Source organism: Chiloscyllium plagiosum, unplaced genomic scaffold (genome assembly GCF_037043375.1).
Source record: "Chiloscyllium plagiosum isolate Xiang-an unplaced genomic scaffold, Cpla_swu_hap1 HiC_scaffold_2, whole genome shotgun sequence".
NCBI lineage: Eukaryota > Metazoa > Chordata > Chondrichthyes > Orectolobiformes > Hemiscylliidae > Chiloscyllium > Chiloscyllium plagiosum.
Window position 1 is genome coordinate 91,072,957 of NW_028270140.1, and position 12,451 is coordinate 91,085,407.

Here is a 12,451-nt window from a genome sequence, read left to right on the forward strand (position 1 = left end):
TGGGAAGCTTTTAAAGAACAACAAAGGATTACTAAGCAGGAAATATGCAGAGAAAAAATGAGGTACGAAGGTAAACTGGCCAATAATATAAAGGAGGATAGTAAAAGTTTTTTTAGGTATGTGAAAGGCAAAAAAATGGTTAAGACTAAAATTGGGCCCTTGAAGACAGAAACAGGAATATATTATGGGGAACAAAGAAATCGCAGAAGAATTGAATTGGTACTTCAGATCTGTGTTCACTGGGGAAGACACAAGCAATCTCCCTGAGGTAACAATGGCTGAAGGACCTGAACTGAAGGGAATTTATATTTGCCAGGAATTGGTGTTGGAGAGACTGTTAGGTCTGAAGGTTGATAAGTCCCCGGGGCCTGATGGTCTACATCCCAGGGTACTGAAGGAGGTGGCTCGAGAAATCGCGGATGCGTTGGTGATTATTTTCTAGAGTTCGACAGATTCAGGTTCAGTTCCTGTGGTTTGGAGGGTGGCTAATGTTATACCACTTTTTAAGAAAGGTGGGAGAGAGAAAGCAGGAAATTATAGACCAGTTAGTCTGACCTCAATGGTGGGAAAGATGCTGAAGTCTATTATAAAGGATGAAATTATGGCACATCTGGATAGTTGTAACAGGATAGGACAGAGTCAGCATGGATTTATGAAGGGGAAATCATGCTTGACTAATCTTCTTGATTTTTTTGAGGATGTAACTTTGAAGATGGATGAGGGAGATCCAGTAGATGTAGTGTACCTGGACTTTCAGAAAGCTTTTGATAAAGTCCCACATAGAAGGTTAGTGAGCAAAATTAGGGTGCATGGTATTGTGGGCAAAGTACTAACTTGGATTGAAAGTTGGTTGGCTGACAGGAAACAAAGTAGTGATAAACGGCTCCATTTTGGAATGGCAGGCAGTGACCAGTGGGGTACCGCAGGGATCAGTACTGGGACCGCAGCTTTTTACAACATATGTTAATGATATAGAAGATGGTATTAGTAATAACATTAGCAAATTTGCTGATGATACTAAGCTGGGTGGCAGGGTGAAATGTGAGGAGGATGTTAGGTGATTACAGGGTGACCTGGACAAGTTAGGTGAGTGGTCAGATGCATGGCAGATGCAGTTTAATGTGGATAAGTGTATGGTTATCCACTTTGGTGGCAAGAACAGGAAGGCAGATTACCTAAATTGATTCCATTTAGGTAGTAAAGGGCAGTACAGAGAGATCTGGGTGTTCTTGTACACCAGTCAATGAAGGTAAGCATGCAGGTACAGCAGGTAGTGAAGGCGGCTAATAGCATGCTGGCCTTCATAACAAGAGGGATTGAGTATAGAAGCAAATAGGTTCTTCTGCAGCTGTACAGGGGCGTGGTGAGACCACACCTGGAGTACTGTGTGCAGTTCTGGTCTCCAAATTTGAGGAAGGACATTCTAGCTATTGAGGGAGTGCAGCGTAGGTTCACGAGGTCAATTCCTGGAATGGCGGGATTACCTTACACTGAAAGACTGAAGCGACTGGGCTTGTATACCCTTGAGTTTAGAAGACTGAGAGGGAATCTGATTGAGACATACAAGATTATTAAAGGATTGGACACTCTGGAGGCAGGAAACATGTTTCCGCTGATGGGTGAGTGCCGAACCAGAGGACACAGTTTAAAAATACGGGGTAGACCATTTAGGACAGAGATGAGGAGAAACTTCTTCACCCAGAGAGTGGTGGCTGTGTGGAATGCTCTGCCCCAGAGGGCAGTGGAAGCCCAGTCTCTGGATTCATTTAAGAAAGAGTTGGACAGAGCTCTCAAGGATTGTGGAATCAAGGGTTATGGAGATAAGGCAGGAACAGGATACTGATTAAGGATGATCAGCCATGAGCATATTGAATGGTGGTGCAGGCTCGAAGGGCAGAATGGCCTACACCTGCACCTATTGTCTATTGACATCCGTTCTTGAAGAAGACTCTGTAGAGATGTTCATCTTCTCTTTGTAGATCAAGAGTGCTGCAGTGTGTTGTAGCCCTTTTGAACAGGGTCCTAATGCAGCTTCTCTTGTGTGTGTTTGGGTGGTTGCTGTTCAGGATCTGGTCTGTATATATGATTTTTCTGTACACTTCTGTGGGCCATTCACCATTGTGTTATTTCTACCATCTCATCCAGGAATGGGAGTTGATTGTTGATTTCTTCCTCTCTCGTAAATCTGATACCCGTCAGCGTGATGTTGATAATCCGTTGGGTTTTCTCGATTTCTGTTCTCTTAATAATTACAAAAGTGTCATCCATATATCTGATACAGAGTTTGGGTTAGATTAATGGGAGGAAATTTGTTCCAGTCTTTGCATCACTGCTGCTCTGAGCCCGGAGATGGGTGAGCCCATAGGTATCCCATTAATGTATTCATATATTTGGTTCTTGAATGTGCAGTGTGTCGTCAAACACAGGTCTAGTAGTTTGAGTAGGAGTCCTTGTTGGTAGGGTCCCCATTGTGTTGTCTGTTCTGCCTGTCCAGAAGGCTGGGTATGTGTCTCTCTGGCTAGAGTTTTGTCAACTGAAAATGAACAGTGTCGTTACATCAAATGAGACCATTGCTTCGTCCTTGTCAACATTTACGTTATTGATGTTATCTCGGAATTCCTGTGATGACTGTATCGAGTGTTTGGATCCGCTGATAAGAGACAGCCGGAAAACACCTGGAGGCAGCTACTTATCCATGGATTCGAACAAACACATAGACCTAGACCCAATATACCGGCCACGACAACAAACAATGGGAATCAGCAGCAGGAATGCAACTAAATAAATTCCAGTACCACATTGTACCGCAATGCTTCATAAGAGGCTCCAAAGCACTGAAGACAGGAGACAAAACGTCTGCTCGGCGAACAAACCCATAACCATGGTAACTGGCACCTGAACTACAAATCTTTACACAAACCTTCAAACCCTATCTGTATCTGACAGAAATTTCAAAGAATTATGTACCTGAACCCCCAGGTCCCTTTGTTCTACAACACTATCCCAAAGCCTTACTTTTTGAACAAAAATAGCTTCAAGTGATTGCAGACTCTCACTCAATATGCTGCCTGTAAAACCCGCCCATATATTGTATGCAACAATCCCTTCAGAATCTCTCTTTGACCAAGCCTTCATGCACCAATGCTACCTTTTTTCACTCTTTGCTGTTCATGCCTGGTAAATTTAATCTAGAGTTATTGTAAGAAACTAAAATGATCAGAATTATACATTTCTGCTCTTGCAATCATCCATGTTTAAAAACGTTCAAGCTAATAACGTTTACCAGTCCTAATAGCCAATTTTTATGAAGTTGAATAATGTTTCATGAAGACAGTTTCTTCCATCATGTGGCTTGACAATATCAATGGAACAGATTTAGAACAGATCTCGGAATTTAAAATGGAGCATTCATGAGGATTATGGGAAGCTTAATTACATTCAACCACAAATTGTCATTCCCTCGTAATACATAGCCTTAATAGTACCTTTACCTTAAAAGGAGATCAACCCTTGAACAATGAGGAGTTAGCTGTATGTAAGGAGCAGCACCAGGTATACACAAAAATGAGACCCGAAACTGGTAAAGTCACTAACCAGAGAATCGCCTCCATACCAAAAGTGAAAGTAGCTTGGAATTGGTGGGGCAACACAATACCACAACTTATGAATCAATGTAAAGCTCTATAGTCCTGTGGTGGATAACTAGATAAGAGGAGAAGGCACCATGCATAACCTGGATGCTCAATGATGATGCACTGCACGTTTGAAAGGAAAGATATCTAGTACATGATCCATACATGATGTTCTCATCATCAACAAAGACATTCTTTAACCAATATAATAAATTCCATGAGACATCCAGAAATAAAGACACTGGACAAATTAAAGCCTACAGACTCCATCAACAATACTTGTGCTCAAGAACCGGGCCTCTCTTCCAGCTAGGGCATTCCAGTGGACATGCAATACTGGCATTCATTTGGAAGTGAAATCAAGACAAATCCTCTCAAAATTCACTATCAAGACAAACTCAATCTGGCCAAGGAGAGGCCCATTAGTCTATTCTTGATCAAAGAAATGGAGTATCAACAACACAACAATCAGAACACAGACTCCCCGATAACCTGTTCACCAATATTCATATCTTCTCAGGGAATCACTCAGTTCCAGATCTCATTAAAGCCTTGGTCAAACATAACCAAGTGGTGATTTCAATAGTTTTCCCACTATTAAAGTTAGACTGATTGCCCTATAATTATTTAGCCTATCCCTCACATTCTTATTAAACAATGATACAGTATTTGCAGACATCCAATGACCAAGAACCATGTTTGTATCTAATGAGGATTGGAAAATGGTCCTCAGCACTTGTTGTTATAACCCACAGTGAAAATAACAACTTGGCATACAATTCATCTGGCCCTAGCGATTTTGGATGTCATTCTCTCCACTACTCCTTTTTGCTTTATGCTTATTGTCTGCAATATATCTCTCTCCTTAACTATAAGGCCTACATCATCTCTCTATGTCTCCTTTGTAAAGACAAGGTAATCATTTAGAACTCTGCCCAAATCTTGTGTATCTACACAAAGTTACTGTTTCCTTCCTATTAAAACGTATTGGTAAAACATGTTTGGGTTTTCCTTAAAATTTTACCTGCCACAGTTGCTCAATCTACATTATGCAGCTCCCTAAATTACAGCGCTATGGGTATAGCTTCATTATGCAGACTGCAGTGGTTGAAGGAGGTATTTGAATAGCACCTTCAGCATAATTAGGTTCAACAAGAAATGGGGCCATTGCCAGTGAAGTCCACATCCCATAAAACTAACAATGTGAAAAATTACAGGTAAGATTATTTTGCTAACAACAGAGGAATTTTACAAAATAATTCGATACAATAACTGTGGAAACAAATCAGCAGAAATTCTACTTAACTTACATTTTCTGTGAGAGGGAGATTATCAATCCGCTTGGTGAGATTTTGAAGTTGTGCATAGTACCAATCCTTTTCCTTCTCTTCCTTTTCAATCTCAGCAAGTAATAAAGACCTTGCAAATAAAGAGAAACTATACATTTACAATGCACTTAATATAGAACATGTAAACAAGTCACATAAGATATTAGTCTGTTCATGGAAGCAAATCATCTTTATATTCTCTAGTAATTCTCCCATGGTCTTTCTAGATTCATGTTTGATCTTTGATTCAACTTTGATCTCCAGCATCTGCAGACCTCACTTTCTCCTTTCTATATTCATGTAAAGGTCAAGCTGTGTTGCAAAGACTTCAGTTCAACTCCACGAAATGCACATTGCACAATGATTTTTTTCATTTTTAAAGATGTTGTGGCATATTTATACAGTTCTTTGTGAAGCCAGTTTAGCTGCATAGGATTCATAGGTGAGCCAGCTATGGACACAAAGTCTAATTATTAAGTAAACAAAGTCAGGCCAATTATGACTGCCCTCTAAAGTGCCAAAGACTATGTCTGCCCAGCCCTTTCCTAATTACCATCCTCTACATTCTGTCCATTACATAAACCTGATGACTGTTTTGCCAACAAGTATAGCATGCACCTGTAGGTCAACAGTCTTAATGTTAAGAGGGAATCATGTCTACTATTGAGTCATAGAGATGTACAGCACGGAACAGACTCTTCGGTCCAACTCACCCATGCTACCTCTTCAAAGAATTCTAACAGGTTTGTCAGGCACAACCTCCCCTTACTAAATCCACGATGACTTGTTCTAATCCGACCCTGCAATTGCAAAAATTTAGAAATTTCATCCTTGACGATGGATTCAAGAATTTTACCTTCAACCGAGGTTAGGCTAGTCGGCCTATAATTTTCCATCTTTTGCCTTGATCCCTTCTTGAACAAGGGGTTACAACAGTAATTTTCCAACCAGCGGAACTTTCCCTGACTCCAGTGATTTTTGAAATATCACAGTCAGCGGCTCCTCAGCCACGTCCCTCAGAACTCTAGAATGTAGCCCATCAGGATTTAATCGAATTTTAGACCTTTCAGCTTTTCTAGCATTTTCTCTTTTGTAATCGCTACCATACTTAACTCTGCCCCTGACTCTCCTTAATTGTTGGGAGAGTGTTATCTTCCACTGTGAAGACTGACAGAAAGTACTAAAGTTCTTCAGCTATTTCCTTATCGCCCAGAACTAGCCTTCCAGCATCAATTTGGAACAGTCCAATTTCTACTTTTACTTCTCATTTGTTTCATATGAATTGAAAAAATCTAGTCCCACTTGCCAGCATCCAGCCCATATCCCTCCAAACACTTCCTATTCATATACCTATCCAGATGTCTTTTAAATGTTGCAATTGTACGAGCCTCCACCACTTCCTCTGGCAACTCATTCCATACATATACCACCCTCTGCATGAAAAAGTTGCCCCTTAGGCCTCTTTTATATCTTTCCCCTCTCACCCTAAACATATGCCCTGGAGTTCTGAACTCCCCCACCCCAGGGAAATTTATCCTATCAATACCCTTCAAGATTTTATAAACCTCTATAAGGTCATTCCTCAGCCTCTGACACTCCAGAGAAAACAGCCCCAGCCTATTCAACCTCTCCTTATAGCTCAAATCCTCCAACCCGGGCAATATCCTTGTTATCTTTTCAGAACCCTTTCAAGTTTCAAAAAATTCTTCCAATAGGAAGGAGACCAGAATTGCACGCAATATTTCAAAATGTATGCCTAACCAAAGTCCTGTACAGCCACAACATGATCTCCCAACTCTTGTACTCAATGCTCTGACCAATAAAGGAAAGCATATCAAATGCCTTCTTCACTATGGTATCTACCAGTGACTCTACTTTCAAGGAGCTATGAACCTGCACTCCAAGGTCTACCTGTTCAGCAACACTCCTCAGGACCTTACCATTAAGGTGTAAAAGTCCTGCTAAGATTTGCTTTCCCAAAATGCAGCACCTCACATTTATCTAAATTAAACTCCATCTGCCACTTCTCAGCTCATTGGCCCATCTGATCAAGGTCCCATTGTAGTCTGAGGTAACCTTCTTCGCTGTCCACTATACCTCCAATTTTGGTGTCATCTGCAAACTTACTATGTCTTTTATGCTCACATTCAAATTTATATAAATGACAAAATGTAGTGGACCCAGCACAATCTTCGTGGCACTCCACTAGTCACAGGCCTCCAGTCTGAAAAGCAATCCTCCACCACCATGGTCTGAGCCAGTTTTGTATCCAAATAGCTAGTTGTCCCTGAATTCCAGGAGATCGAACCTTGCTAATCAGTCTCCCTTGGGGAACCTTGAGAAACACCTTACTGAAGTTCATATAGATCACGCCTACTGCTCTGCCCTCATCAATCCTCCTTGTTACTTCTTCAAAATACTTAATCAGGTTCCTGAGACATGATTGCCATGCACAAAGCCATGCTGACTACACCTAATCAATCTTTGCCTTTCCAAATACATGTACATCCTGTCCCTCAGGATTCCTTCCATCAATTTGCCCACCACTGATGTTGAGCTCACTGGTCTATAGTTCCCTGGCTTGTCCTTACCACCCTTCTTAAACAGTGGCACCATGTTAGCCAACCTCCAGTCTTCCGGCATCTCACCTGTAACGATCGATAATACAAATATCTCAGCAAGGGGCCCAGCAATCACTTCCCTATTTGGATGTGGACCCTGAACCCAGTTTGTGCCAGAAAGATGGCGCTAACCAACTTCTCTCACATTGATCTGGTTTCACAAATATACTAATGGCACTTAGCATCATCACCTGTTTCAATTTTTCCAGTATCTGTGTACTTTATCCCTGCTCTGCCTCTCTATCATGTTCCCCTCCTTTAAGGTAATCCTTCATCTTTGATCAAGCTTTTGATCACAAACCTAATATCTGTTAAGGTGACTTGGTGTCAGACTTTGATATTACTCGTGATGCCCTAGGATTTTGTTTCTTCCAGTTCAGATTTATTGATAACACAGAATTCAACCATAGTAGTGCGATAAAAATGTCGAGGGATGATAGTTGAATTCTCTTTTGTTAGAACGGTCATTGCCTTTTATATGGCACAAATGTCACTTGTCACCCAAACTTGTATGTTGTTCAGGTCTTGCTGCATATGACCCAGGATTGCTTTAGTATCTGAGTCGCCATCAATGGTGTTAAACATTACACACAATCAAGTGAACATTCCTACCTCTGGTCTTTTGATGGAGGAAAGGTCATCGATAAAACAACTTGTGTTTTGGACATGGATCTGAGTCTCTCCTCCAGAGATGTCTGGAACTGAAATGACTTACCCCCAACAACCACAAACATCCTTCATGTCAAGTATGAGTCCAACCAGTAATAAGTTTACATCATGATTCTACAGATGCTAGTTTTGCTAGGGTTCCTTGATTTCACTTGGTCAAATGTGGCCTTGATGTCAAGGGCAGCCAATGTCACCACAGCACTGGAATTCAGCTCTTTTGCTCATGTTTGAACAAGACTGTAATGAAGTCAGAAGCTGAGTGACCCCTGTTTTATTATTTTAATGGATCAATATAACATAAAATTACTGTCATCAAAAGTCTGGCATCTACATCCAGGTCAGACAACTTCTTCCACCGTGTGGTGCACAGTGGTTAGCACTGCTGCCTTGCAGCGCCAGAGACCCGGGTTCAATTCCCGCCTCAGGTGACTTACTGTGTCGAGTTTGCATGTTCTCCCAGTGTCTGCGTGGGTTTCCTCCAGGTGCTCCAGTTTCCTCCCACAGTCAGAAAGATGTGCAGGTCAGGTGAACTGGCCATGCTAAATTGCCCGTAGTGTTAGGAGAAGGGGTAAATGTAGGGGAATGGGTGGGTTTCGCTTTGGCGTGTTGGTGTGGACTTGTTGGGCCGAAGGGCCTATTTCCTCACTGTAAGTAATCTAAACTAATCATTCTAGAAGTGTTGGGGTTGTCCTCAGTCACTGCGCCATTCAAAACTGATCCCATTTCCTCCAGCATCACAGCTTTAAGATGTAGGCAACTTTGGCCTTTTATCTGAATCCAAAATTAACTTGCAGCTCCATATCTTGTCCATTATGAAAGGCAGCCAGTTTACATCCACGTAACATGATATATCTCTGTCACTGCTGTCAAAATTCAGCAGCCATGGCTTTACCTTTTCAAAACTTGACTGTTCCCGATTTCAAGGACAGATGCACAATTGTTACTCGTCTCTCAAGTCTTCCAAATTAAAATTCTCACTTTTCTTTCCCACCTTTAACTTTCTACAGTCCCAAGTTCTGGAGTTTAAAGCCTAAACCTCCTTTAAGACACTCAATAAACAAACAATGATCAAGCTTTAAGTCATCCCTTCTAACATCTCTCAATTTTTCTCAATGTTTCTCTGAATAGCCTTCAGACCTTTTTTTTAAATGGTAAGGGTAGGATACAAATCCAGGCTTTTGATGTTGAATGATAAATGTCTTATCTCTACTAACTCTAAAAACTTACACTGCTTGATATAGTTCCTCTGATGTTCAACAAAATAGCTATAGTGTAGTATTAAGCAGCCCTAGCAAAACTGAAATCAGTGGGTATCAAAGCAACCACTCTGCTGGTTGGATTCATATTTGCCACATAAAAAGATGGTTATAGTTGTTGCAGGGCAGGTCATCCATTCCAGTTCCAGGACATCTCTGCAGGGGTTCATTGGGGTAATGTTCCAGGCCCACCAATCTTCAGCTGCTTCCCTCTATCATAAATCAGAAGTGGGGATGTTGGCCTAAGATTGTACAATGTTCAGCACTATTCACAATTCCTCAGATACTGAAGCAGTCCATATTCAAATGCAACAACATCTAGATAATTTCCAGGCCTGGGCTGACAGATGGCAAGTGACACTTGCACCATACAAATACCCGGTAATGACCATCTTCAGTAAGAGGCAATAAAGTCACTGCCCCTTGACATTCAATGATGTTACCATCACCACATTTCCCTGGAAAAGATGTACTGGAAGAGATTGATGAGGCTGTTTCCTAGGATGAACGAGTTGAATGATCAACAACAGTTAAATAGGCTAGGTCTTTATTCAGGATTAGTGGTGCTGACAGAGCACAGCAGTTCAGGCAGCGTCCAAGGAGCTTCAAAATCGACATTTCGGGCAAAAGTCCTTCACCAGGAATAAAGGCAGTGAGCCTGAAGCGTGGAGAGATAAGCTAGAGGAGGGTGGGGGTGGGGAGAAAGTAGCATAGAGTACAATGGTGAGTGGGGGAGGGGATGAAGGTGATAGGTCAGGGAGGAGAGGGTGGAGTGGATAAGTGGAAAAGGAGATAGACAGGTAGGACAAGTCATGGGGACAGTGCTGAGCTGGAAGTTTGGAACTAGGGTTAGGTAGGGGAAGGGGAAATGAGGAAACTGTTGAAGTCCACATTGATGCCTTGGGGTTGAAGTGTTCCGAGGCGGAAGATGAGGCGTTCTTCCTCCAAGCGTCTGGTGGTGAGGGAGCGGCGGTGAAGGAGGCCCAGGACCTCCATGTCCTCGGCACAGTGGGAGGGGGAGTTGAAATGTTGGGCCACGGGACGGTGTGGTTGATTGGTGCGGGTGTCCCGGAGATGTTCCCTTAAGCGCTCTGCTAGGAGGCGCCCAGTCTCCCCAATGTAGAGGAGACCGCATCGGGAGCAACGGATACAAATGATATTAATGGATGTGCAAGTAAAATCTTGATGGATGTGGAAGGCTCCTTGAGAGCCTTGGATAGAGGTGAGGGAGGAGGTGTGGGCGCAGGTTTTACAGTTCCTGCGGTGGCAGGGGAAAGTGCCAGGGTGGGTTGTAGGGGGGCGTGGACCTGACCAGGTAGTCACGGAGGGAACGGTCTTTGCGGAAGGCGGAAAGGGGTGGGGAGGGAAATATATTCCTGGTGGTGGGGTCTGTTTGGAGGTGGCGGAAATGTCGGCGGATGATTTGGTTTATGCTAAGGTTGGTAGGGTGGAAGGTGAGCACCAGGGGCGTTCTGTCCTTGTTACAGTTGGAGGGGTGAGATCTGAGGGCAGAGGTGCAGGATGTGGACGAGATGCGTTGGAGGGCATCTTTAACCATGTGGGAAGGGAAATTGCGGTCTCTAAAGAAGGAGGCCATCTGGTTTGTTCTGTGGTGGAACTGGTCCTCCTGGGAGCAGATACAGCTGAGGCGAAGGAATTGGGAATACGGGATAGCATTTTTGTAAGAGATAGGGCGGGAAGAGGTGTAATCCAGGTAGCTGTGGGAGTCGGTGGGTTTATAAAAAATGTCAGTGTCAAGTCGGTCGTCATTAATGGAGATGGAGAGGTCCAGGAAGGGGAGGGAGGTGTCAGAGATGGTCCAGGTAAATTTAAGGTCAGGGTGGAATGTGTTGGTGAAGTTGATGAATTGCTCAACCTCCTCGCGGGAGCTCGAGGTGGCGCCAATGCAGTCATCAATGTCGCGAAGGAAGAGGTGGGGAGTGGTGCCGGTGTAATTACGGAAGATCAACTGCTCTACATAGCCAACAAAGAGACAGGCATAGCTGGGGCCCATACGTGTGCCCATGACTATCCCTTTGGTCTGGAGGAAATGGGAGGATTCAAAGGAGAAATTGTTAAGGGTGAGTACCAGTTCGGCCAAACGAATGAGTGTGTCGGTGGAAGGGTACTGTTGGGGACGTCTGGAGAGGAAAAAACGGAGGGCTTGGAGGCCCTGGTCATGGCGGATGGAGGTCTTTATTCATTAGAGCTTAGAGGAACGTGGGGTGATCTTATTGAAATTTACATGTGTAAGAAGCACAGTCATTGTGGGACTGCAGCAGATTGAGACAAAGGGCAAGTGAGTTACTGATTGCTGTTGGAAATTTGGCTCAAAGTGGAAATACAACTCGTCTATCCTTGCCATATTCAGTTTTCAGAATTAATGCCACATTAGGACTGAGCCTTTAAGCAAGTAAAATCGCCAAATTAAAGGAGGTAAATGCTTGACTGTTCAAATTCAAGCCTCTGAATTCCTTTGTCTAAATAAGGTGTTGATTATTGTAGCAAAAAAAGGTTCTCTGAACAGATATTTATAAGAGAAAGAAATCATTCACTGCAGGTTAATATGCAAAACGGCACAAGAGGGAGACAAAGACCAAGTGAGTAACTGACTACTGCTGGAAATTTGGCATCAAGTGGGACAAGAGTAGTTGAATGTAAGAAGTAAACTCTCCAGAGTGAGAGATGAGTGGGAGAGGTTAAAAGGAGTGGATCAAGGCCTGTCCTGAAGTAAGATCAGCAGTAGAGTATCACAAACCACAGTGAGTGACACAAATACAGTGAATGCGGTGAGTCAGACGGGTGAATACTTCTCGTCGTTAAAAATACAATTCAGTTCATAAGATTGTGTTTAGGTCTCCAGTGTTTTTCAGCTTTCCTTTCTTAAAAACTCAAGAACTTCAAAGAGGTCCTTGAGGGTTGTAATATCTGGATTACTCCCAGTG

General features: G+C 42.9%; 1 protein-coding gene across 4 annotated transcripts in view; it reads right to left on the minus strand.

The window, feature by feature from the left end:
* Nucleotides 1-12,451, minus strand: part of apc (APC regulator of WNT signaling pathway) — a 199,985-nt gene that overhangs the window by 45,852 nt on the left and 141,682 nt on the right. For all 4 annotated transcript variants that reach the window (XM_043710645.2, XM_043710626.2, XM_043710636.2 and 1 more), the window contains one exon: nt 4,943-5,051. In XM_043710645.2, coding sequence (XP_043566580.2) covers nt 4,943-5,051 — 109 coding nt within the window. The remainder of the gene's footprint in view (nt 1-4,942; nt 5,052-12,451) is intronic.